Source organism: Urocampus carinirostris, chromosome 8 (assembly GCF_059441175.1).
Source record: "Urocampus carinirostris isolate Australia breed hairy pipefish chromosome 8, RoL_Ucar_1.0, whole genome shotgun sequence".
Classification (NCBI taxonomy): domain Eukaryota; kingdom Metazoa; phylum Chordata; class Actinopteri; order Syngnathiformes; family Syngnathidae; genus Urocampus; species Urocampus carinirostris.
This window is the reverse complement of record NC_142356.1, coordinates 1,184,358-1,210,858: the sequence shown is the minus strand read 5'-3', so window position 1 is coordinate 1,210,858 and position 26,501 is coordinate 1,184,358. Positions and strand designations below refer to the sequence as shown.

General features: G+C 42.2%; 1 protein-coding gene and 1 long non-coding RNA gene across 3 annotated transcripts in view; both read left to right on the top strand.

The window, feature by feature from the left end:
- LOC148360411 (uncharacterized) overlaps positions 1–26,254 on the top strand; it is a 33,633-nt gene extending 7,379 nt beyond the window's left edge. The window contains exon 2 of the long non-coding RNA XR_015851061.1: positions 25,632–26,254. This is a non-coding gene — a long non-coding RNA (uncharacterized LOC148360411). The remainder of the gene's footprint in view (positions 1–25,631) is intronic.
- LOC148360410 (target of Myb1 membrane trafficking protein) lies at positions 1,444–26,254 on the top strand. 2 transcript variants are annotated; one of them, XM_088341247.1, is made up of 15 exons: positions 1,444–1,649; positions 7,416–7,500; positions 7,630–7,708; positions 7,783–7,932; positions 11,190–11,324; positions 11,393–11,536; positions 14,262–14,378; positions 14,460–14,593; positions 14,658–14,700; positions 16,194–16,278; positions 18,095–18,161; positions 21,737–21,812; positions 21,888–21,947; positions 22,023–22,062; positions 22,133–26,254. In XM_088341247.1, the coding sequence occupies exons 1-15, from the start codon at positions 1,577–1,579 to the stop codon at positions 22,165–22,167; spliced, it is 1,323 nt and encodes a 440-aa protein (XP_088197373.1). In that variant the 5' UTR covers positions 1,444–1,576; the 3' UTR covers positions 22,168–26,254. The 2 variants fall into 2 exon arrangements, with proteins under 2 accessions (XP_088197373.1, XP_088197372.1); XM_088341246.1 differs by having other exon boundaries at positions 16,191–16,278.
- Positions 26,255–26,501: the final 247 nt, after the last annotated feature.

Here is a 26,501-nt window from a genome sequence, read left to right as displayed (position 1 = left end):
ACGGCTCCATGAGACGGCTCTTTAAAAGAGAGAAGAGAGCCGCCTCCTCGTCGATAAGGAGCCAGCTCGCAATCTCTGTCGCTCTTTCTTCCCGTTCCCTCTTTCTCTCTTTCCCCTTCTTTCCTTCTTTCTCGTTTTCTCTATTTTTTCTCTTTCTTACTCGCTTACACTTGGTCGCTCTCTCTCTTTCAGTTTCTCTCTCTGTCTTTCTATCGAAATTTCCCTTTCTTACTCCCTCTCCTAGTCTTTCTCTCTCTCTTTCAGTTTCTCTTTCTGTCTTTCTATCTAATTTTCTCTCTCCTACTCCCTCTCCTACTCTCTCTCTCTTTCTCTCTCTCTTTCAGTTTCTCTCTCTGTCTTTCTATCTAATTTTCTCTCTCTTACTCCCTCTTCTACTCTTTCCCTCTCTTTCAGTTTCTATCTCTCTCTCTATATCTAATTTTCTCTCTCTTACCTCTTCTCCTACTCTCTCTCTCTTTCTGCCTCTTTTTCAGTTTCTCTCTCTGTCTTTCTATCTAATTTTCTTTCTGTTACTCCCTCTCCTACTCTTTCTCTCTTTCTCCCTCTCTTTCAGTTTCTCCCTCTGTCTTTCGATACAATTTTCTCTGTCTTACCCCCTCTCCTACTCTTTCTCTCTCTTTCTCCCTCTCTTTCAGTTTCTGTCTCTGTTTTTCTATCAAATTTTCTCTCTCTTACTCCCTCTTCTACTCTTTTTCTCTCTTTAAGTTTCTCTCTCTGTCTTTCTATCTAATTTTCTTTCTCTTACCTCTTTTCCTACTCTCTCTCTTTCTCCTGCTCTCTCAGTTTCTCTCTCTGTCTTTCTATCTAATTTTCTTTCTCTTGCTCCATCTCCTACTCTGTCTCTCTCTTTCTCCCTCTCTTTCAGTTTCTCCCTCTGTCTTTCAATCCAATTTTCTCTCTCTTACCCCCTCTCCTACTCTTTCTCCCTTTCTTTTCAGTTTCTCTCTCTGTCTTTCCATCTAATTTTCTCTCTCTTGCTCCCTCTCCCACTCTTTCTCGCTCGTTTTTGGTTTCTCTCTCTCTGTCTCTCGTTCTCTCTTCCTCTTTCTATCTTTCACTTACATCTGTCTCTCTCTGTCTCTTTTTCTCTCTTTTTCTCTTTCTCCTATTCTTTTTCTCTATCTTGAAGGCGCTTGTGACTGAGTGTGGTCATCTCTGCGTATTTTGCTTACTATTTGAAATATTCAACGAAGTAAAAGTTGAGTCTACAGTATTTAGAAACAATACAGTCAATGTCATTATAATGGCATTTCCAGAGCAATAACACTAAATAATAATCGATAATCCATTTTTTTTAAACAAACATTTTAAAAACTGTTTGTCTTTGTGAGTCCGTTGACTTTCCATCACGAGTGCGCCTTGAGTTTTATTGCGCATGCGCGCCGTTGATCACGTGAGGATCACCCCCCTGCCCCCCCTTCTCTCACGTGACCTCCGTCAAGTCTCCGACTCTTCAGGTGGAAGAAAAGAAAAACAAGAAGCGAAACGAAAGCCGACCAAAGAGTGTCGGACGTCGAACCCAAGCGGAAAAGACGCCGCCAAGCTACCTCTCGACATGTTTTCTCTCGGCGAGAAAATGGAGTTTCTCCTCTCCAACCCTTTTTCGTCACCCGTGGGCCAAAGAATCGGTAAGTTGGACGCCAATGGCGGCGACAAATTGTCTTGTTCCGAAAATGTCATTCGAGAGAAGGGTTCGAGTGGACCGAGACGATAAAAGAACGCGTTATCCAAACTTCTCGATACAAAACCTTTTTAGATACTCCACGCAATCGCGTCTTCCTCTCCATAATTTCTTTGACCGACAGGGGGAGACAAATCTCACAGGACTACTTTTGGTCTTAACGTTTTGGGCTAAACTGGGCCGTTCCGTTTTAGACGTGATTTTGCCCTCAAATCGACGTCGAGAATGGACCCTTGAAGTCTTTTGCTTGTTGGGTTTGGACTAAATCTGGTCTGGTCTATTCTTGGAGTGATGTAGTCCAAAAATCGACGCCTTGAATTGCAGCACCTGATGTCTTCTGGATCTTGGCTTTTGACCAGTTTGATTTAGACCTGATTGAGTCTGGAAATAGACTTTTAATGTTTTTGTTTTGCTTGGAACTGGACGTGTTTTTGACGTTGGATTTTGGCCTAACTCTGATCCACTCTATTTTTAAATCCAATTTAAATCCAAAATGGACCTCTTGAATTGGCTCAGGACCGGAGTCTTTTGGACATTGGGTTTACCCAGTCTCATTAAAAACCAATTTTATCCCAAAATAGACGTCAAATATGGGTTTGTGTCTCAAACAAGACATCTTTCGGATGTTGGATTTTGGCCTAAATCTTGTCTGGTTCGTTTCAGAAATGATTCAATCCGAAATGGATATCTAGAATTGGTTCGTGTTCAGCACCAGACGTCTTTTGGATGTTTGAGTTGGACCGGTCTTATTTCGACTCAATTTAATCCAAAAAGATATGTCTAAATGAAGGTTTGTATTTTTGCACCGGACGTTTTGCGAACGTTAGAGTTTGTCTTACATTTTGTCTGGTCCGTTTTAGAAATGATATAATCCAAAACAGACGTCTAGAATTGTCTTGTGATCAGCACCGGACGTCTTTTCGACTTTGGATATCAAGCTCAAGGTGGCCTTCTCCGTTTTGGATGTCATTTAGTTCAAAAGTAAACTTCTACAATTCGGTCGTGTTACGGCTGTCCAAAGTGGACCAAATTGAGTTTGAATAGTTGTTGTTGTGTTTACCTTATTTCCCCAAAATTGTCTTTGATAAAGAAGCACAATTAAAGATATCTTCTGGATATTTAGATTACCGTATTTTCCGCACTATAAGGCGCACCGGGTTATAGGGCGCACCCCGAAAAAATAGTTTTTGGTCCTATTTTTGACATACATAAGACGCACCGTCAGATAGTTCAGTCCAACTTCTTACCCCCTTAACATTCCGAAAGCTTCCAAAGACGCAAATATGTGTCGAGAACACGTGTGGATGCGGTGTTCGTAAGATGTCACTCAAATGCATCGTTCCATCATTAGGAAGGTTCAAGTCTTGGGATTCAAGAAATGATAACCATTCCTTAGTATCTTCTTTTTCGCTCGCAACTTTACTGTGCATATGACAATAAACACCTGGAATTGAGTTTAATTTAAAAATAGACCCTCCATTCCATCCATTATCTGCACCGCTTATCACAGAAACATCGAGTTCAGTCTAAAACAAGATACAGGGACAATATAAAACCCGGAATAGCTCACCGAAGTCGTTGTGTTCATAATAATGTGCAGGCAATGTCCTCTTATATCCGTGAGGGTAGTAAATCCAGGAGAATACAATATTTACAAATACAGAATAGAAAAAAATGCTTTCTCTATGCCGTCAGCCACATGCTATACGCATTCATCTTTTTCGGCCAATTGCAGGCTTTGTTTCGCCGTTTAAGCCAATGGCAGCCTGTAAATGATAAACAGGATCCGCCCCTTGAACTCCGAATAACTTTAGCCAATAGTGATCGATTCAAATGATGATTGACACATTGGTTAGCCAATGAAACGCCGGTAAATAAATCCCAGCATACACCGCGTACTACTTGGCGTTCGGGGGAAAATCTAGTCGGCGGCTGCAAGTTAGTTGGAAAACTTTGCAACTTTAAAATCGATGCATAAATAAGGCGCACTGTATTATAAGGCGCATGGTCAGCTTTTGAAAAAAATAAAGGCTTTTAGGTGCGCCTTATAGTGCGGAAAATACGGTATTTTAATGTTGAAACATTTTATATATTTTACATACATTGCATTTTTCTCTCATGAACCTGAACAGGATGAGAACCCAAATGCGTGACGTTTCTCACATAAGCTTTTTATTTTACGAGAAATGGGGCAGTCATGTACTTAGGCAGCAGTCTGGCGTGGAGTGACAGGAAGCCAGAGGCCGACGAGATCGATGGAAGTGGCAACCTGTTAGTCTATTGTCTGTATTCGTTTTGTTCCCATTCATAGCCAGTTACGCTAGCCGAGCACCTCTGTTGTGTCTGCCAATTATCACGTATGCCTCAAAACTCAGCTGTAAACCAATCGGATCCCTTTAAATTTCCGGGAATCATTATTCACACTGACACAATAATATTCTCAGTTTCAACACAGTTGCTGATTTTTTGAGATCTTCTCAAGGGTTCTTCATTTTCCTCGTGTTGAGGTTTTTTGAGTTTTTCCTTTCCCTCGTGTAGGTTTTAGATCAGGGGAAGCTGTCATAGTCTGTAGTTTGCACTAATCTTTGGTTTGTGCAGCCCTTTGAGACTCTTTGTGATAAAGGGCGTCACCAATAAACACGACTAGACTAGACTAGAATAGAATAGAATAATCGATAACAATGTAGTAAACATTGTTTACGGTGAGATTAGACTCCAGAATATGGGCCGCATTTTTTTACTTTAATAATAATATTGGAATGATGTAGTGCATCGTAACAATGGCGCAATGAAAAGTAGTATATTAACTAATTGATGGTTCAAGCTGTATTGCTTGTGCAAGTATTTGAGGTCTATCAAGGTCTATCAAGTGCTTTGAGTTTTGTCTTGGTTTTATGTTTTTTTTGTGGCAGTCCTCCGTCTGTTTTTCTGATTCATTTAGAATTGACAGCTCATTGAGATTGACAACTGCCCGACCAAGTCCTCAAACAGGTGTCATAATTGCGACACAACTAGATATACGCAACTTGTGTGTGTATATATTTAATGTTATGTACTCCTGTAGCAAATCATAGCTGCCATAAATTCTCATGTGGTTTCTTCATTTTCCTCATGTTAAGGTTTTTGAGTTTTTCCTTGCCCTCATGTAGGTTTTAGATCAGGGAATGGTGTCATAATAGTCTGAAGTCTGCAGTAGTCTCTGCAGCCCTTTGAGACTGTCCTTTCTCACGGTTTCTTCATTTTCCTCATGTTGAGTTTTTCCTTGCCCTCATGTAGGTTTTGGATCAGGGGATGGTGTCATAATAATCTGGTTTCAAATAATCTGTGGTCTGTGCAGCCCTTTGAGACTCTTTGTGATTCAGAGCCAAACAAATAAACTTGACTTGACGTTTTTGAGTTTTTCCTTGCCCTCATGTAGGTTTTAGATCAGGGGAATAACCCGTGGTCTGTGCAGCCCATTGAGACTCTTTGTGATTAAGGGCGTCACCAAAAAAACATGACTTGACTTGAGGTTTTTGAGTTTTTCCTTGCCCTCATTTAGGTTTTAGATCAGGGGTTGGTGTCATAATAGTCTGTGGTCTGTGCAGTCCTTTGAGACTGTCCCTTCTCCAGGTTTCTTCATTTTCCTCATGCTGAGGTTTTTGAGTTTTTCCTTTCCCTCATGTAGGTTTTAGATGAGAGGATGGTCTGTGGTTTTGTGGTTTGCAATAATCTGTGCTCTGTGCAGCCCTTTGAGACTCTTTGTGATTAAGGGCCAAACAAATAAACTTGACTTGACTTGCAATAACATTGAGCAGGAAACCATATTTTCGATACAAATAGAAAGATATATGATATTTTTCAAGACACTGAAGGTTGAAAAAGTAGTTTGCTTGACGAACGCAGTGGCGGAATACCGCAAAGGGTTTTTGCCACGTAGAAGTGCGAGTTATGCTTCGGGGGCCGACACGAGCAAGCAGCTGACGGTCACGTGAAGCTCACAAAGCCAGAAGGAAGGAAAAGATCCTTGCGGAAAGGAATGAAGGAGATTTCAAAGGACTTAAGAGGAACACCTGAGCCTCGGAAGAACACTGGCCGGAAATATCGTGTGGATTGGACTGTCGCGTGCATGACGTCGACTCAAGTTGGGATTTGAACTATGATCTCGACATCTTGCCTTCAATGCCATCCTTATTACTGTGTATTTAGCTCGAATATTAGATAGATAGTTCATTCATCCCCGTAGGGAAATTCACAATTCCAGCAGTATCCTTGTGTTGAAATTTAAATAAAAGATATAGAATACAAAAATACCAAATATAGTGTTTTAATAAAGAGCATTTAAATAGTGTTACAAAAAATCCACACTGAAATGAAAATAGGGTAATATGCAAATGTGGGGTTGGGGTTTTACTCCCCTGGGTGGAGTTAAAGAGCCTCATGGCATGAGGAAGAAATGATCTCCTCAGTCTGTCCCTGGAACAAGACTGTGACGGCAGTCTGTCGCTGAAGCTGCTCTTCTGTTTGGAGATGATGCTGTGTAGTGGTTTGAATGAATTGTCCACGATTGACCGCAGTTTTTTCAGTAGCCGTCTCTCAGCTAAAGTTGTCAGGCTGTCCAGCTCTGTGCCTACAACAGAGCCCGCCTTCCTTACCAGTTTATTTAGACGAGAGGCATCCTTCTTCTTGGCGCTGCCTCCCCAACACGCTGCCGCAAAGAAGGGGGAGCTTTCCACAACAGTCCGATAGATAGATAGATAGATAGATACTTTATTTATCCCCGTAGGGAAATTCACACTTCTAGCAGTCTCCCTTGTTGTTTATCAGCAGATTAACATGATGCCCTCGGGGTGCTGTGTTGTAGTTTAGCGGAGTGGATAACGTCACACACTAGTCCAAATGTTCGACGTCCCTGCGGCAGATGGAAAACTTTGTGCCCAGGGTTACACCGCCTCGTGTTAGTGAGTCCACCTCCTCTCCGCTTCCCGCAGGCTTTTGTGTCTCTGTCTGCCCTAACAGCGCTGAAGCCGGGTAGTTCCGGGTAGCTCGGGGTAGCCCCGCAATAGCATCCGGGATGCTAGACGTGAGCCAGGTTTCCGTAAAACACGGCGAACTGCACTCCCTGTACGCTTTGATGTTTTTCACCGGCACAGCCAGTTCGTCGGTCTTATCATTTCCCATGATTACGGACGATACCGAAGACTTATAATGCCGCTAGCCGCTTAGCCTTCACCTTAGCTCCGGCTCTGCATCCACGAAGGGCCCCCTCATCACGCCGGCGCGAGAATTCTTCAGCGCAAGGAGTTGATTCCTCGAATAAACGCATTTTTGTGCGTTAAAACCCATAACCATAGGATGGAAAGTCATCCAAAGTTCAGTTGTCATATTGACATGGTTTAACCTTAAGAAAACGGCACCCTCTTCTGGGGAGCTTTGTTAGGGTTCCTGTCGTGATTTAAAAAAACGTATATAATATTAGGAAAGCGATTTTCGTCACTCCTCATATTTATTACTGGTATATTATCTATAGATTTATGTACTTATGTTTTATGAACATTTTGGGTACATGTTTCTTTTGGTATGCGGTTATTCTCAAGCAGTTTCAGGGTTTCTGCTTATACTCGATTTGGGCTCACAGTACGTGTGATTATCTACCATATGTTTCCTATCGTCCTATTCATATTACTGAGAATTCGAGCATACGACTTTCAGTTTTTTCTTTTTTTGCGAACAGAGCGAGCCACCAGCGGCTCTCGCCAGTCGGAGGACTGGGGACTGAATATGGAGATCTGCGACATCATCAACGAGACGGACGAGGGGTGTGCAAAATTTCCAAATATGACAACAAAACACTCTTTTGTGTCTTTTTATCAGCATGAAATGCAATATTTGTTTTGTGGCACTCGTGTCACTCTGTTGTTTCTTTTTTTCTAAACAAATCCCCCCAGGCCAAGAGATGCCGTCAAAGCCATCAAGAAGAGAATCGTCGGTAACGATAACTTCAGAGAAATCATGCTAGCCCTGGCCGTGAGTTTGCGACTCACAAAAACAAACTCTTTCATGTTGGTCGGAGAAAAGAAAGACGATTGTTCCGCTCGCAGGTTCTGGAAGCCTGCGTGAAAAACTGTGGCCATCGCTTCCATGTTTTTGTCGCGTCGCAGGAGTTTGTGGAAGGCGTTTTGGTGCGGGCTATCTTGCCCAAATATAACCCGCCGGCTGCTCTTCACGACCGCGTGCTCAGCCTAATACAGGTAACAAAAAATAATTTTGTCTCAGAAAGCGGTCGACCGGTTATCGACACTGATATTTGGGAATTTTTTCGTTCCACGAGCCGATTATAAAGTCTCCTGCGGCCGACTCTATCGTGCTCCTATATAATGCTAACTTGTCCGTGATAGCAAAGTGTGTTTGTGACAAAGAAATAGCGTAAAAAGTGGAGTTAACTCGGTTTAGGGAAGCACGTTCAGGTGGAGACTGATAAATTAGCTCCTATCGTAACACGAGTGTGTCAATCAAGTGTGTCTGTTTGTGATTGAGAGAGAACATAAAAAGCATGCTACGGAGGAAGTGATTAGCTGTTACCATAACATGAGTTGGTCAATCTGGAGTGCCCACACTTATCAATTTGCCAGTCTTGAAGAAATTTCGATGAACTTTTAGTCATAAGTTAATTGAATTCATGTTTGTTGTATTATATTTTATTGATTGAAGTTTCACATAGCTATTTAGGTTTTTATGTACCTTTTTTATAGAGCTGGTTGCTTAGCCTAATTTGATTTCCTGCACTGCTAGTTTTCGGTTTAAGTAAAAGATTAGTGGTGTTGAAATTCCAATATATTTACTGTAAAAGGTTTTAGAAAATAAGGTTTTTTGAATTTAGAACACATATTTTTTGGTCTCTTTTTGCATGAATAAAAATTTCTTACGGCAATTTTGAAGCTTTGACGCAAATGAATATCGGCTGTAAATAGCGGTTATCTGCCTCGTCTTAATACCAATCATCGGTATTGGCCCTGAAAAACCAATTTCGGTCGAATCCCGAGTCTCCAAGCTTCAATAGGTTTTTATTTTTCAAATGTATTTGTCGAGCACTGTTCAGGCAATCAATTTCCAATCGAAAACATTCCGCTTACAACGAGACATTAAAATCCCCTTTCCCTCCCCACCCAACAATCCAAAACACCAGATTCAAAGACACACACGCTGATTAAAATAAATAGTAACGGAATTCAAATTCAGCACGGTAGACAAAAGCTATCTTTTCGACACGTTTTATTTCACTGTGTGACATTAAATGATTTGATATATGTTATGAAATAATAATAATGCAGCAGCCTGTATCGTAAACAAAAAAATATACCACTTTAAACTTCCACCATAAGATCATTGAGGCCCATTTTGACCCTCATTTCTAGCATTTAAAATGGTTTCAAAACAAGGTGCATGCAGAGTTCTGTTGAAAAGTGTCACAAAGTACTGCAAACAACAATACTGGTGTATTCGCCTCCAGTGCACTTTTTGTGTTTTCGCATTTGCGAGAGTTTCTGGTCCACATTCATTGCGATAAATGACATTTTTGTCATTTTCCCGACTTTTTGCCTTAAGGAATTGTTAGCATTGTGAAAAAAAAGGCCTTCGTGCAATTCAATAATGAAACACTCGAATCATGTTTGGAAATGACGTCGGTTCGCTCTGTGAACGTAGCCATAATCCTATGAACTTTCTGCGACATCTGGTACTCATGAGATTACAGTGATTAGCAGTGTTTGTAGTAATGCAATATTTTTTCAGTAATCGGGTAATCAAAGTCATTATTTTTCGCCGTAACCGCCACTGAGGGTCAAAAGCAGTGCGGTATTTTGAATCGAGCTATCTTTTGCTCTCCCCAGAGTTGTTTACATCACGTCTTTTCGGATCATGTCACCGTTCAAAAAAGCGACTACCATTTAGTTAGATAGCCATTACAAATATGGTTTTCCCTAATGTGACGAAAGAAAAGGCGAACGAGGGCTGATTTGCCTAAAATGTGAGCCCTATATTTGACAGCACCCAAATCGTGTCGTTTACAAACGAAACGGCTCTATGAGCCTGCTCTCGCAAGTGAACGAAGGGAGCCGGCTTCCAAATGATCATCAGCTGCTTCCCTTCAAGATGCCTTTTTTTCTCTTGTATTTTGTGTTACCTTTAATTCTGTTGAGTAAAAAAAGGGGTACAAATATTATTTTAAAATATTTTGCATTTATTTCCTGTGCTTTTCAATATTACTGTGTTTATATACAAATGTAAAGTTCAAGTCACCTTTACTTATGACGCCCTTCATCACAAAAATGTCTCAAAGGATTGCACCGGATTACAATGACACCATTACCTGATCTTAAACCAACATGCGGGCAAGGAAAAACTCAAAACCTCAGCGTGAGGAAAAAAGAAACCTTGAGAAGGGGCCTCACAAGTGGTCATCCCCCTTCCAGGATGACCATAAAAATACTAAAAAGAAGGGGGCCAAGTACAGAGCCCTGTGGTACGCCACAGAGGTTTATTATTTTTGTTTCTTTTATCTCCTATCCATTTTGTTTTTGCATTTTTTTCCCAATTTCCCCCCCTTTTAAGTCATTCTATGCATAAACTTACATAATTGGTCTTGTAGTAATTAAAGCAACAAAAACAACCCGAAGAGCCGTTTGGGAACTGAAAGAGACGGCTCTTTATAGTGTTCCTAGCTGAAAAAGCCGGTTCTCTAATGCAGTGTTTTGTATTCGACATACAACAATTTCTTTTTAAAGTAAAATCAAAGTGAGTTTTCCTGGCAACTGGTTACTTTGACTATGTAGCGATTCAGTGACTTACTAACTAGAACTCATTACTTTTTTAGAGTAACATCCCCAAAACCGGTGATTATAGTAAAAAAGTACTTTCCGCAAAAAAATTAGGATCGGTCTCTAGGAGCAGTTTTTTAGAATAGAATAGAATATACCTTTATTGTCATTGTTACAACATGGGTTGAATATATTGTGACTACGAAATTGGACGTGGCACTCCAGTTCCACATTTTACAGTGAGGATAAGGAAAACAAAGAGATAAAGGACCAAAGAAGATGTTTTAACTGTCTTTGTTGTATAGGCTTTGTTTTCCTCCGGAGGGGGGGTTTATGAGGGGGTGAGGGACAGACAGAGATGGGCGGATCCAACTAGATGTTTGATCTTACTGTACACACGGTCCAGTGTTTTTTCCCTAATTGCTCAGTCCACGTGTTGAATGGATTTGCGAAGTACAGTCCTTAAACATGCCCGAGTAAAGTCGCCGGCGACGATAAAAGCTCCGTCGGGGTGCGCAAGCTGCTATTTATTGATGGCAGCGGGCAGGAGATTTAGCGCTATGCTAACGTTAGCATCCGGTGGAACGTTAGCATCCGGTGGGTGAGGGACAGAGATGGCCGGATCCAACTTATATTTTATCTGTATCGGTAGGAAAAAAATCATTGACCGCACCCTTCTTTTTTGTCCTCAGTCGTGGGCGGACGCCTTCCGCACGTCGCCCTCCCTGTCGGGCGTGGTCTACGTTTACGACGACCTGAGGAGAAGAGGTTTGGAATTTCCCATGACCGACCTGGACGCCCTCTCCCCCATTCACACGCCCAGCAGGGTAAATGTCCGCCCCCGACCGTATCGTGTCTACACGAACGACCGGAATTTGACACACATCTCATTCAGACGGTGCCGGAAAATGAACAGCAGCAAGACGCTCCCTCCTCCCAGCAGTCGCGGGAACAGACCCCAGCCCTTCATCCGACTTCAGATTCTTCAGTGACATCCCGACAGCCCGACGAGACGCCGGGGGCCCTCTCTGCAGAGCAGGTATTCTATTATTGTATTTTCCACCTTTCGTTTTTTCTTTTCAATCGTGCCGCAACATCTCAGAAAACGAACACATTACCGGGAAAGGGAAAAGGAATGACTGGTTGAAGCAAAGGGCAATGCTAGACACAGTTTAAAAAAATCTCTCCCGTGCACAATTAATTTGGCTCTCTGTCAAAACCTCTACACCTTTAGCTTTTTCTTTTCCGTTCTCCTTCAATCCATTATCCAGAAAAACAAAATTGAAATAAGGAACAATTAAAATTCTTCCTTTCCTCACTGCGCGCTTTTGTTTGCCAGGAAAGTCTTGAGAAGAAAATAACGTCGTTAGGTTCGTTCGCCGTTGGGGGCCAAATATTTCGGAGCAGACCATTTTGCTTCGCCCCATAAATATACACAAAGAGCAGAGAAGTTGACGAAGGGGAAGAAGTTGTTTATTGATATTCATCAGCGTTCAAAACAGCGTTCTCATTTGTCTAAGAGACAATCAGCTTTCTTATACCCTCCGGAGCAGACACATCCCGTCAGCCATATAACGTGTTGTTTTTCCCCGAAGTTGGTGCGTCCTTTTTCAAATTTTCCAACATTATGCGTTTTCCCCGAAGTTGGTGCGTCCTCCTCCAATGACGCGTTGTTTTTCTCAAAGTGCATGCTTACAGGAATTGACAGTGTTTTTGCAATGTTTCTCATCAAAAGTCGCCGTGACCCAGCCATGTTCCTGACACCTTGTTCCAAACCAAGTCGAATGTTATTACTTCGCTGACATTTAAAGTCTGGAGAAACAAGCCTGGAATTTCCTGTCTAAACAAATGTGTCCTCATTATGTCGATAAGCTCTGACTTCCACAACAACCCGTCCCCAAAATAACCTGGGATGCTTCTTCTATTCGTTTAAACAAACGTTAACTTCTTACGTCGTTTTAACATTTAAAAATGATGACAATGTTTGAATCGCGATACACATTTCGCTGTGCCAAAGGGTTTTTTCCCCAACCTTCTCCTTACTCTAACAATACAATGTGTAAAACCTGAGACAAATAAGCATTTGCTCATGTCAATTTTGAAACGGGAATTTCGATGATTGAACCAGATCAATAACCTCGGAAATCGAATGGATTTTGATGGGTTTTTTTATTGTTATCAAGATTTTTCCCATGTTACTTTCAATCGACGTACATCTCTTAGTAGTGCAAACATGGCCGGTCGATAAATCATCTCAACAAATAACCAGTGACCAATTCAATAAAAGAGCCAAGTTTATTCTTGTCAAACTCGTCTCTACTTTTTTGGAGCGCCGCATTCGTTTTTAGATAATCATATCGGGAAAACCGATGAAAAACCTTTTTTAGGTTCATCGGAAGGGTTGGCTACACAAAACTTTAAAGGAATACTTTTTGCCGTTTTTGACAGTTCAACATATTTTAACCAAAACACACGCACATTATTTTAATACAAGATAATATTATTGAATTATTTTTAATCATAAAGGTGACCGGCCTCCTGGGGACTCGTTGTCAAGGCAACCTGGAATGTTCTTATGTTTTCCACATGTGAGACGACGCCCCACCAATTCACATTTCCCCAGTGTCACAGATCACTCTGCTACTGCGAATAATATAATTCAAGCGTATTATCTATGCACATGTTCTGACATTTTTCTTTTTTTGGACATTGCAAAACGCAATTCTGACCCAACGTTGAATGTCCTTGTTAGATCTAAAGCGATCGTTTGCGTCTGGGAGAGCTTACAATATTGACTGATCGTAGGAGAAATTCTGACTAAAACTTTTTGGTATTTTCTCAATTGCAACTCGAGAGAGAATACAAGGTTAGAGTCTCCCCTCGGCCCGTCTCTCTCTCTCTGCCTTGCCCCTCCTCCTTGCATTTTATTGCAGTCCCAACAGGGCGGAGACAAAAAAGAAAAAAACGACTATCCCTCCTGGGAAACAAAGAAGCAAAGAAAACTCTCAGATTAGAAATACACATTTTTGACTAAATACAATTTAAACCTACTTTAGAGTCCTCCATCTCAGTAGTTTCGTTTTGAAATGATGTCAGTTACTGTTGATGCGACTTTCTTGTGAGTTTTGTGCAGTTAAAATTGATTGATTATCGCATTCAATGTAAAAATATGAACAATGAAGGACATCGGAAAAAAAAGCCCAAGGAGAATATGCATGCACACAAGAGTAGGCCAAAAGTCCAATCGAGAAATGTATTTTCTGGCACACAAACATCAAAGCGTACAGGGAGTGCAGTTTGCTGTGTTTTACGGAAACGTGGCTCACGTTTAGCATCCCGGACGCTAACGCGGAGCTACCCGGCTTCAGCGCTGTTAGGACAGACAGAGACACAAAAGCCTGCGGGAAGCGGAGAGGAGGTTGACTCGCTATCTACGTGAACACGAGGCGGTGTAACCCTGGGCACAAAGATTTCCATCTGCCGCAGGGACGTCGAACTTTTGGCCTAGCGTGTGACCTCATCCACTCCGCTGTTGCTAAACTACAACACGGGACCCTGAGGCCATCCTGTTAATAAACAACACAAGGATACTGCTGGAAGTGTGAATTTCCCTACGGGGATGAATAAAGTATCTATCTATCAAGATGCTTGTTTTTCTCAGTTTTGAACATACGGCTCATACCATCTCTCGAGGCGCCTGTTTGATGATAAGTAATGGAAAACTCAATGCAGAGACCACTAATGAGTGCTCTCTTCCTTTTCAGAGAGCCAAGTTGGGTGGAGAACTGGCCTTGGTCAAGGGAAACCTGACCGTCATGTCTGAAATGCTGAACGAACTGAAGCCTGGACAGAGCAAGCAGGATGATCGGCAACTGCTGCAGGTTTTGGCGTTTGAGTTTTGTGGGTTTTTTTTTTTTTTTGGGTGCCGACATCTTTGCAAAACGATTTTCTCCGCCGAGCAGCAACTGTACTCGGTGTGCAAGAGCATGCAGAGCCGAGTGGTGGAGCTCATCCCCCGGTTGCTGGACGAAGAACTCATCGGGGAGCTCCTGGTCATCAACGACGACCTCAACAACGCTTTCATACGTTACGAGAGGTACGGCCCCGTCCTCCTTCCGAGATCCCGAAATTTCAAATCTCAACCGGATTCGCCCTTTTAGGTTCGACAGACTCGATAAGGCGCAAATTCCAGATGGCCAGGAGGTGAGCGCTTGATTTTTCTTTGAGATGTTGAACTCTTTCGGTGCTAAATGTTGCTCAGGAATGGAAAGGCCTAAACATGTTGAGCTCTGGAGTTAGATCGGCATAGGACACATCAAAAGAAAGATTGAACCGTGGGAGTATGTATTTAGTAATTAGTCATTTCATATCTTCTACAGGGGATCCTTGTAAAACACATGAAATATAAATGAAAGTATTCACAGAAATACAAAAGAAATTGGCTTTTTACACACTGAACAGATTTCAAGTCAAAGAAAAACACAAAATCCCTGAAAATGCAAACAATTTAATATCAATTATGAACTCTTCAGTGCTATGAATGAATGATAAAAGGCCAAAAAATGAACTTGTCTTCTGTAGTGAACTCCATTAATACCAACACCTACTGAGGAGATCATTTCTTCCTCATGCCATGAGGCTCTTTAACTCCACCCGGGGGAGTAAAAGCCCACATTAAACCTACGGGGATGAAAAAAAGTATCTATCTGTCTATCTATAGAGCAACTTTCCGTGTATGTAAACAAGTGTCACATAGCCAAGTTGAGCGTGCATTGTTGAAGCAGAATGGCAGAATTCATGTCAGTTTATAGCAGCCCATTGACGGAAAGAGATTATAGCTCAATAGGAACAGCTTAAAATAGCATAAAGTATGCTAGTAGCAAGATAGTGAAGGATTTTATACATTTGACTATTAAGGATTTTATACGATTGAATACAAGTAACATTTATTGATTGCAATGAAGATTTTCACCGAGTGGCTTAGGTTCAATGAGCAGTGAAAGTTCAGGGCACCCTGGTAGAAAATATTGTTAACAGGAATGGCGGGAACGGGACGTGAGGCTGATAAGATTGTCAGCACATCCGACGACGCAGAAAGGCCCTGATGACGGAGGACGGCAGGCATTGTTTGAGAAATGCTCTCTGCTGTATTGGAGTTTTTCAGATTCCATTGGCACGCCCATGGGAGGAGCCGGCACACCAAATTGCGGAAAGACGTGGGCCAGAAGGAGAAGCGAGAGGACTTGGAGAGAGGGTTTCCCAGAGACTCCAACGACACTAATTCGACTAATTCGGCCGTATTCGATGGAGTTCCCTTAGTTCAATTGTTAATGAAATTAAATCTGCCCCGTGTGAAAATGACGGCTTTTCTTGTTCATCTTTTCCATCAAGAAACGATCGCGTGGTCTTGGGTGAATATAGGTTGTGTTTGGTTAATGGAGTCAGATCACTCATTCGAACAATTTGGTAAACGCTACATTTTGATATTTAAAACCTAACAATAGCCACTTTATTTTGGTCATCCAAGTCAATCCAAAAAAGTGATTTTGATAGGTGCTGGAATTCTTCCTTTGAAGTTACTGGAAAGAATTGGGAAAACCCTCCGTTAAAGTGCTTAAATTTGGCCATGAGAATGTACGAACATGGAGAATAGTTTTTGAAAAAATGAAGTGTTTTTTTGTGATTTTTCGCAGCAGACGTGTAGCATCGAGCCGCCCGAGGAGTCGGCGCCCGAACAGGCCGCCGTCATCGCCACCAACGACACCTCGCAAGCTCCCCACAGTAAGGAGGGTTCGTAGGGGCGCTTGGAATCCTTGGAAATGCTTGAATTTTTATGTTGTGTTTTAAAGGTGAAAAGTGCTTGTAAATGCTTGAAATTGTTGCCATGCTTTCTCGGTGAGGTGTTCGAATAAGGGTTTTGAACTTATTTTGTAGTTCCAAAGAGGGATTTGGGCTAGAGTTACAAACTAAGTTGAGGCTCTTTGTTAGTGTTTTAAACTGAATTCAGGGTTCTAAAACAGGGTTACAGCGAGGGTTAAGAGCTAGGGTTTGGAGCTAGGGTTTTGGAGCTAGGGTTTGGTCTGTAAATTAGGGTTTTAAACCTTGGAAATGCTTGAATTTTTATGTTGTGTTTTCAAGGTTTAAAAAGGGCTTGTAAATGCTTGAAATCATTGCCATGCTTCCTCGGTGAGGTGTTCGAATAAGGGTTTTGAACTTCTTTTGTGGTTCCGAAGAAGGATTGGGGCTAGAGTTACAAACTAAGTTTAAGCTCTTTATTAGTGTATTAAACTGAATTTAGGGTTCTGAAAGAGGGTTACAGTTAGAGTTTGCAGCTAGGGTTTGGAGCTAGAGAGTTTGGAGCTAGAGAGTTTGGAGCTAGAGAGTTTGGAGCTAGAGACTTTGGAGCTAGAGACTTTGGAGCTAGAGACTTTGGAGCTAGAGAGTTTGGAGCTAGAGACTTTGGAGCTAGAGAGTTTGGAGCTAGAGAGTTTGGAGCTAGAGACTTTGGAGCTAGAGACTTTGGAGCTAGAGACTTTGGAGCTAGAGACTTTGGAGCTAGAGACTTTGGAGCTAGAGAGTTTGGAGCTAGAGAGTTTGGAGCTAGAGAGTTTGGAGCTAGAGAGTTTGGAGCTAGAGAGTTTGGAGCTAGAGAGTTTGGAGCTAGAGAGTTTGGAGCTAGAGAGTTTGGAGCTAGAGAGTTTGGAGCTAGAGAGTTTGGAGCTAGGGTTTGGAGCTAGGGTTTGGAGCTAGAGTTTGGAGCTAGAGTTTGGAGCTAGAGTTTGGAGCTAGAGTTTGGTCTGTAAATTAGGGTTTTAAACTAAGTTTAGGCTCTTTGTTAGTGTATTAAACTAAATTTAGGGTTCTGAAACAGGGTTAGGAGCTAGGGCTTGTTCTGTAAATTAGGGTTTTAAACCTTGGAAATGCTTGAATTTTCATATTGTGTTTTCAAGGTTTTAAAAGTGCTCGTAAATGCTTGAAATTGTTGCCATGTTTCCTTGGTGAGGTGTTCGAATGAAGGTTTTGAACTTCTTTTGTGGTTCCAAAGAAGGATTGGGCCTAGAGTGACAAACTAAGTTGAGGCTCTTTGTTAGTGTATTAAACTGAATTTAGGGTTGGGAGCTAGGGTTAGGAGTTAGGGTTTGGTCTGTAAATTAGGGTTTTAAACCAGAATAAGGTTGGGGATAGTTATGGTTTTGAACTTCTTTTGTGGTTCCGAAGAAGGATTGGGGCTAGAGTTACAAACTAAGTTGAGGCTATTTATTATATTAAACTGAATTTAGGGTTACGCGCTAGGGTTGGGTGCTGGTGTTAGGAGCTAGGGTCAGGAGCTAGGGTTTGGTCTGTAAATTAGGGTTTTAAACCAGAATACGGTTGGGGATAGAGTTATGGTTTGAAACTAACGTTAATCAGCTCTGGAATTCTTCTTTAAATGGTACTGGACATATAGGAAAATGGGCTTAAGAATCTTTAAAAAGTCAGAAAATATCGTAATTTTTTGGGGGGGATGGGACTATATTTGATGCTTACATGCCGGAAATAGAAAGCTAGCATGTCAGTCGTCATCAGTTGAGGCTACATTTTCTCTTTGTATTTTCAGAAGAAGAGGGAGAGTTCGATATGTTTGCCCAAACACGAGGGAGCTCCTTAGCGGAGCTGCGAAAAAGGTGAGGACGAGTCCCATCATTCGGGGCATCTTCCACTTTTTTCTCCTCATTTTCATTCTCTAGCCATTTATGTTAGCCGCTCTTGCTTTATCTTTCACTGTCACTCGCCTTCCAAAGCTACTCATGCAAGCAAATGTCTCCCAGTTTATGATTCAGGCATCTTCGACTTTTCTACCTTGGTTTCCGTCTCTAGCCGTTCATGCTAGCCACTTGACTGCAAACTATGGCTGTTATTGTTAGCTGCTCTTGCTTCGTCTTTCAGTGTTGTTTGCCTTCCGAAGCGACTCGTGCAAGCCAATGTCTCCCAGTTTAGGATTCAAGCATCATCCCCTTTTTTACCTTAGTTTCCGTCTCTAGCCATTCATGCTAGCCACTTGACTGCAAACTGTGCCTGTTATTGTTAGCTGCTCTTGCTTTATCTTTCACTGTCACTCGCCTTCCAAGCTACTCATACAAGCCAATGTCTCCCAGTTTAGGATTCAGGCATCTTTGACTTTTCTACCTTAGTTTCCGTCTCTAGCCATTCATGCTAGCCACTTGACTGCAAACTGTGGCTGTTATTGTTAGCTGCTCTTGCTTTATCTTTCACTGTCACTCGCCTTCCAAAGCTACTCATGCAAGCCAATGTCTCCCAGTTTAGGATTCAGGCATCTTTGACTTTTCTACCTTAGTTTCCGTCTCTAGCCATTCATGCTAGCCACTTGACTGCAAACTATGGCTGTTATTGTTAGCTGCTCTTGCTTTATCTTTCACTGTCACTCGCCTTCCAAAGCTACTCATGCAAGCAAATGTCTCCCAGTTTATGATTCAGGCATCTTCGACTTTTCTACCTTGGTTTCCGTCTCTAGCCGTTCATGCTAGCCACTTGACTGCAAACTATGGCTGTTATTGTTAGCTGCTCTTGCTTCGTCTTTCAGTGTTGTTTGCCTTCCGAAGCGACTCGTGCAAGCCAATGTCTCCCAGTTTAGGATTCAAGCATCATCCCCTTTTTTACCTTAGTTTCCGTCTCTAGCCATTCATGCTAGCCACTTGACTGCAAACTGTGCCTGTTATTGTTAGCTGCTCTTGCTTTATCTTTCACTGTCACTCGCCTTCCAAGCTACTCATACAAGCCAATGTCTCCCAGTTTAGGATTCAGGCATCTTTGACTTTTCTACCTTAGTTTCCGTCTCTAGCCGTTCATGCTAGCCACTTGACTGCAAACTGTGGCTGTTATTGTTAGCTGCTCTTGCTTTATCTTTCACTGTCACTCGCCTTCCAAAGCTACTCATGCAAGCCAATGTCTCCCAGTTTAGGATTCAGGCATCTTTGACTTTTCTACCTTAGTTTCCATCTCTAGCCATTCATGCTAGCCACCTGACTGCAAACTGTGGCTCGCCATGAGCTGTTATTGTTAGCTGCTCTTGCTTCGTCTTTCACTGTCGTTTGTCTTCCGAAGCGACTCATGCTAGGATGTCTCAAAGTTTAAGTCCGTTTTCTGGTGCCCCCCAGCCCCCAGTTTTCTTTTCTCGCCACTTGGCTGCAAGCTATGCCTCACAGTTAGCTGCTATCGTTAGCGGCTCCTGTGTAAATAAAGCTTGCTCTTCCAATATTTCACTTGCCTTTTTAGTAGCTTCTCCCACTAGCCATTAATTTCTAGCAACTCCAGCTTTTGGCTCTTTTCAGCCACCTTTGGTTGCATCCCGGCTTAGTTTAGTTGTCGCTGGTGTTGGGAATTAAATTATCAAAATGTACCGTTTACCAAATTGTTCTAAGTAGTTATTCGACTGCATTAACCAAACACAACCTACATTCCTCCAACAATGTATGCGTGCTCGTTTCTTGAGAGAAAAATGACGAGGAAAGCCGACGATTCACACCGGGGCAGATTTATTCACAACATCAGAAATAAATGTAAAACAGGAGGCGGCTGAAGTGACGTTGGAGTCCGTGGGAAGCCTTTTTTCTGAAGTCCTTTAGCTTTCTCTTATTGGCTCACGTCTCCCCGCAAGATGGCATCTCAGCTCCTCCCATAGGCGTGCCAGGGAAGCCCCCTGGGCTTCACAATCTCATACACAAGCGCCTTGATGTCTGGCTTCCCAAAACGACAACGTCTGGGTGTGCTGATTGTGCCGTACGGCCCGTCCCTGTAAACAACATCTTCCTCCACTTAAGCCTGCCCTGAACTTTCACTGCTCATTGAATAAGGGCACAGTCAGTAAATATCTATTGCATTAAATGTAATTTGTAGTCAATCGTAAAAAATCCTTAATAGTCAAATGTACAACATCCTTTAATGGCTGGGATCAATGTTCCCTCTAAGCTGCGCACTGCCCGCATATTCTCAGCGCACAAAAAAATATATCTAGCGCAATGTTCCCTCTAAGCTGCGTGTGTGCGCAATTGTGCACTACCCAGAGCTTTTCCGCGCACAAGAAAATATAGCCAGCTCACCAAAATCAGGGCTCCAAATTGCCAATTAAGAAGCGAATTAAGTCAAAGTGACAGTGCATGAAGGTAAAAATACACGGGTTCCCCTGACGCTGTGTTCTAAATGCGGTATTTGGAAGTCAAGGTCGAAGTAGAACGAAGTTGAGTAAAGTCAGCAGAGTTTTTCGAGAACCGGCTTCTTCGGCTCGGCTCACTAAAAGGAACCGGCTCTTTCGGGTCCTAAACGGCTCTTCTGGTTGTTTTTTCTTCTTTCATCCCTACACGACCAAATATGATGTAAAATTGTGCACAAAATGACTTCAAGGAAATAGAACAAAAAAGAAAAAAATACCAAAATGAAAAAGGAGTGAAAAGCTGAGAAAAAAAGAAAAGAAAGAAACAAAGGTAAGAAAGTAAATAGAGAACAAAAAGAAAAAAGTAACAGCTCGAAAAAAATAAACACAATGAGATTTTTTTTAAAGTAATTAAAAAAAAAAAAAGTAGAAATAAACAAGTTTGTGTTGCATTCAAATCATTTCCAATTATAAGTGAATCTTGTTGCCAACATTGTACTTCTACTAAAAAATGTAATTAAATACAGTTCTGTATCGTGCAACCGACTCAAAGAGCCCCCACAAATGTGAGTATTATGCGACAAAATATATCAGGAAAAAAAAGAAATGGAAATCTTGTGAAAGAATTGTTGTAAAAACAAATGACGTTTGTAGGTCATACAACCTTTGCAATCGAACATGAGTCAATTCATTCAAAAGTGAATTTTTTTTTTGCATTGCCGGAAACTCAGCAAACTGTAACGTGATGTCAAGTTTTGGACATCTTTGATAATGACTTAGTTGCCACACTTGGGATTGCCGTTGCTCACTGTTGTTTCAAGCGTTGCTCACCCACTTTGTGTGAACGCTCAGACCCGGGGAAACTTACAGGGAACACTGGCTGGGATTCACAGCAGCTATCGCCGGCTGAAATTCAGCAAGCTCGTCCGGAAGTCTGCTCGGGAACTTTGCCTGGTGTGTCTTCTTCCAAAGCGTTTGTCGAAGCTTCGTTCTATGCGAGAGCGACCGCTTTAAAGCACCTCGACCATGTGTTTTTCAATCAGGCCGCTGTCGTTTTTTGCTTCCTGATCGATGAAGCTCTTGTGTTCGCAGCGTGAAGTATGAAGACCCCGGGGCCGTGGAAGGTCTCGCCGAGGCGCTGGACTCCAAACTGCAAGTCACGGCAAATGTATGTAGAAAGCGCCATTAGATTCGGATGAATTGTCTGAAAAGATGGCTCGACTTTCGCGTTATTTCCCGTCAGGCGGCTCAAGTTGAAAACGCTCTGCAGAACAACGCGGAGAAATGGCTTTCTTCCGATACGGTGAGGTTTGCGTTTTCCTCCGCGCAAAATCAGAACCGCGTCACTCACCGTTTTGTTGTCGGTCCGTCCACGTAGCGGGACCGATCGGCAGTGAGCGAGGGAGTCTCCAGCGAAGGTGCGTCACTCTTCCTACGATTGGCTGCCGCCATCGTCCAAAGAACTTTGCTTTCAAATTTCTTTCGCAGAGTTCGACAAGTTTTTGGACGATCGGGCAAAGTAATGCGAGCGGGGTCAGCGTTCCACCTCCAGGTCCACCCGGCGACAGGAAGAGTCACATGATCGGCTTTTCTCCCTCTAGCTCGAAGACCTCACAAAGACGTATTGTTTCTTTTTTTAAATAAACAAGCACGTGTCATCTCCGAGTAAGACAGGCAACCGCAAGATGGTTTTGAAAGCCGTGTTGCCGTCACACGCTACTTTTCAGTTCATTACGAACTACGGCTATGTTCACACTGCAGAGTTCAACGCTCGGTTCCATTTTTTTTTTTAGGTGAAATCCGATGTTTTTGCGAGATTGCATACGAGTCCCATTTAGTTAGAAATGTAAACAATCTTCTGTCCGGACGGGACAAGTGTCCCACATGCGCGGAAGAGGACACGCGCCATCACACGCAATGCGCAAATTGTTCGCGGAAGTACTCATGGATGCTAACTCCAGAGCGTATCTAGCTATTTGAAAATGATTAGTTATTCAATCCCAAACCGTGCTTTTACTCTATTGAATACTCTCGATGACGCGTAGGTAACAATTTGAAAGTTATTGGGACAACTATGTCCGTCCTCCAGTAGCACCTCAAATATGAATTAAATCCGAGACTTCGCTTTCCCTCCATTGAATACTTTCCATGTTTTCATCCGCCATGGTTGTTGATGTCTACGCCTCCTCCCACTGTCACAGACCAGAACGGACGCAGGACTCAATAGCATACGTTTCTCAGTTTTTATTGAAAAGAGAGGGAGAGGAAGGCTTGCTTGCTTGATCCGAGGACTGACGGAAAACAGGAGCGAGCGAGGCGGGAGTGACACTTCCGTGTCGGACGAAGACAGGCGGGAATAGTAAGTCGTTTGGCCGGGACTGGAGATCAGAGGCGATGTCGAGTTCGTAATCAGGGTCGGAGGCAGGCAGGTAACGAGGCAAAACGGGTCAGGTAACGGGGGCAGGCAGAATGGGCGTAATCGGGTCCAGAAACGGGTCAAAAACGAAGATCAGGCAGGAGAAAGGTTTAGCAGAAACGGAGTCGGACGGGAATGCTCACCGAGTGGAACACGACAGCTCGCAACGATCTGACAATCACTGAAAGGAAGCCGGGGGTTTAAAAGGGAGTGTCCACCAATCAGCAGTCCAGGCTGTTGGCGCCAAACAAGCCGCCGCAGGTGCTCCATATTGGCAATCACGACACCCACCTCTCGATGACATGCAGGTCCTGCAAAAGTGTCTTTGACGTTCACACAGAAGTCGCGTACCAAAAAATCAGATATGTATTAGATTTAGGACCACATATGACTGTGACCTGGTTCTGGTGCCAAAACTAATCGGATTCGTGCTGTTCAAACTTGAATAGATCAAATACAAATCGCGTTCGCGCAGATAAAACTTTGATTTTTCCGCAGTGTGAACATAGCATCAAGTTGCCATGCAGGTAATAATCAGATTGGAAAATAATTGGTTTTCCGTAGCAATCCAATGATGACATTCCTACAAACAAACTCGTATAAATTGAGATTATTCCAACAAGGGCGACGCGCGAGTGATATCCTCACACAAAGAGTTAAATCATGTTTGGCCGGTAATAACAGATTTACAGCTTTGGTTTTAACATCATTCATAATCTATAGAGTAGAAGTGTTTTAAGCCTAGATTTGAACATTTCTTCTGAGGTTGCAGATCAAAACTCAGTGGGCAGAACATTCCACAGCACCAAGGCCCCCCAATGAAAACACTGTCGGATTTCTTCTTGGCTCTTGGGATCGCTAGCAGACCAGCATTTCCCAGGAACACAGGGGGAAGGATGGTGCTCATTTGCCCTAAAAGCCAGCTCTCCATTGCAGCAACTAATCGGTTTACGAGCTGTTCTACCAGAAGCCTGGATTTACATTAAATATGGATGGTTACAATTGATTGTCTAGAAGAGGGGTGGTGAACACGCGGCTCTAGAGCTGCATGCGGCTCTTGGCCAATAAGAATGCGGCTCTTTGCCTCATCATTTTTTCTATATACCGTGGCTCTTTGCCTCGTTTCATGTTTAGTTTTTGAAATCAACACAAGAATAATATTTGTATTGTAAGGAGAGGAGTGCGTTATGGGAAATAATGTTTTTAATTGTGTGTGTTTGTCTCTGTCATGGCAGGTCAGTGCGTGGTGTGGCTCTTTGACTCTCACAGTTAAAAATGTCAGCTCTTTGTGTCAAACTTGTTGGCCACCCCTGGTCTAGAATCTTGTTTCATTATCTGCCTCGATGGCAAGAAGCCAGTCGTAGCCATTCATATATAGCGGACGTCTTAGGAATGACGTCCGCTATATATGGATGGCTACGACTGGCTTCTTGCCGTCGAGGCAGGAAATGAAACCGATATCCCAGAAAGTAATATACAGGTGAAGCTATTCAGAATTTGCATAGATCATTAGTTTCTACAAAAAAAAATGTACCGTATTTTCCGCACGATAAGGCGCACCGGGTTATAGGGCACACCCCGAAAAATTGTTTTTGGTCCTATATTTTCCATACATAAGACGCACCGGATTATAAGGCACTACAATGGGAACGTCAACAAAACAGTCAGATAGTTCAGTCCAACTGATTACCCCATTAACATTCCCAAAGCTTGCAAAGAAGCAAATACGTGTCGTAGACATGTGCGGATGCGGTGTCCGTACGATGTCACTCAAATGCATCGTTCCAAATATCATTCGGAAGGTTCAAGTCTTGGGATTCAAGAAATGCCAACCATTCCTTAGTTTCTATTTTCTTTTTCGCTCGCAACTTTACTGTGCATATGACAATAAACACTTGGAATTGAGTTGAATTTAAAAACAGACACTCCATTCTATCCATTATCTGGACCGCTTATCACAGAAACATCGAGTTCAGTCTGAAACAAGATACTGGGAAAATATTTAGCCGGAGTAGCTCACCGAAATCGTTGTGTTCAAAAATAATGTGCAACCATGGTCCTATTATATCTGTGAGTGTAGTAAATCCAGGAGAATAAAATATTTACAAATACAGAATGGTGTAACATGTTTCCTCTATGCCGTAGACAACCACACTGCTATTCACATTCATCTTTTTCGGTCAATTGCAGGCTTTGTTTTGCCGCTTTAACCTATGCGAGCCTGTAAATGATAAAAAGGATCCGCCTCCTTTACCTCCGAATAACTTTAGCCAATAGTGATCGATTGAACTGATGATTAACACATCTGTTTCGGCCAATTGCAAGCTTTGTTTTGCCCCTTAGCCTATACAAGCCTGTAAATGATAAAAGGATCCGCCCCCTTTACCTCCGAATAACTTAAGCCAATAGTGATCGATTCAAATGATGATTGACACTTTGGTTAGCCAATGAAACGCCGGTAAATAAATCCCAGCATACACTGCAGATTACTGGCGTTCGGAAGAAAATCTAGTCGGCGGCTGCTTGCATTAGTTGCAAGACTTTGCGACTTAATATTGATCCATATATAAGGCGCATGGTCAGCTTTTGAAAAAAATAAAGGCTTTTAGGTGTGCCTTATAGTACGGAAAATACGGTACTACTGGTAATAAAAAAATGAAATGAAAAAAAATCATAGGTCAGGAAATTTGTATTTTTTGTACACGGCAGAATCCCCATTTAGGCTGCCACCATGTTGTTGCCTGTTGCAGTATTAGACAACAGTGCCATCTAGGTCATTGATGACACATCGAGCCTTTAAGACACACATTGTTACAAGAATCCTGGCAGTATTTCCTAGTTTCCAATCTGTTTATGGCCAGCATGGTAATGTAGGCTATGACCAAGAGCACCGGCTCATTCCGTGAAACCTTAACTCTTATCGCAATTGCTTAAAAACCAAAAATGTAAAACGCACAACCAACCTTTTTCATGGAATTTCAAAATATGTCGGACAACAATCCCTTTGTTCTCCGCAAAGTTAGTTGGAATTTTAAGGTGAAATTGTCGCAGTGATGAATTTTATGTGTCATCAGAAAAATAATTACATTAATTGAATGTTTAGTCGTTTTAAGAAATATGCAACTATTTAAATCATGTGTGCTTTAGTTTGTCAAAGAGCTTTTGAAAATAAATGACTCATCCTTTTGTATACATTTTCTTTTTCAGGAAAATGCTTTTTGTTCATGGTTTTAGACACAATTCTGCAATTTCAGGAAAATCATTTTGGAATGTTTTGAGAAAAACATTTCCAGAATTTTCTAAAGATTCAGAGAATACTTTTTCGTAATATTTCTGGAACTTGTGAAGAATTTTCCTGAAATATGCTGGATTTGGGACTCGAGATCAGGAATGTGAGTATTCTGGGTATTGAAATTTGACATTTCTGTATTGAAATGATTC

Coding starts and splice junctions, on each gene's coding strand:
- LOC148360410 (XM_088341246.1), top strand. CDS start 1,577: ATGTTTTCTCTCGGCGAGAAAATGGAGTTTCTCCTCTCCAACCCTTTT. Junction 7,933..11,189: donor GCGTGCTCAGCCTAATACAG/GTAACAAAAAAT, acceptor TTTTGTCCTCAG/TCGTGGGCGGACGCCTTCCG. Junction 18,162..21,736: donor TTAGCGGAGCTGCGAAAAAG/GTGAGGACGAGT, acceptor TTGTGTTCGCAG/CGTGAAGTATGAAGACCCCG.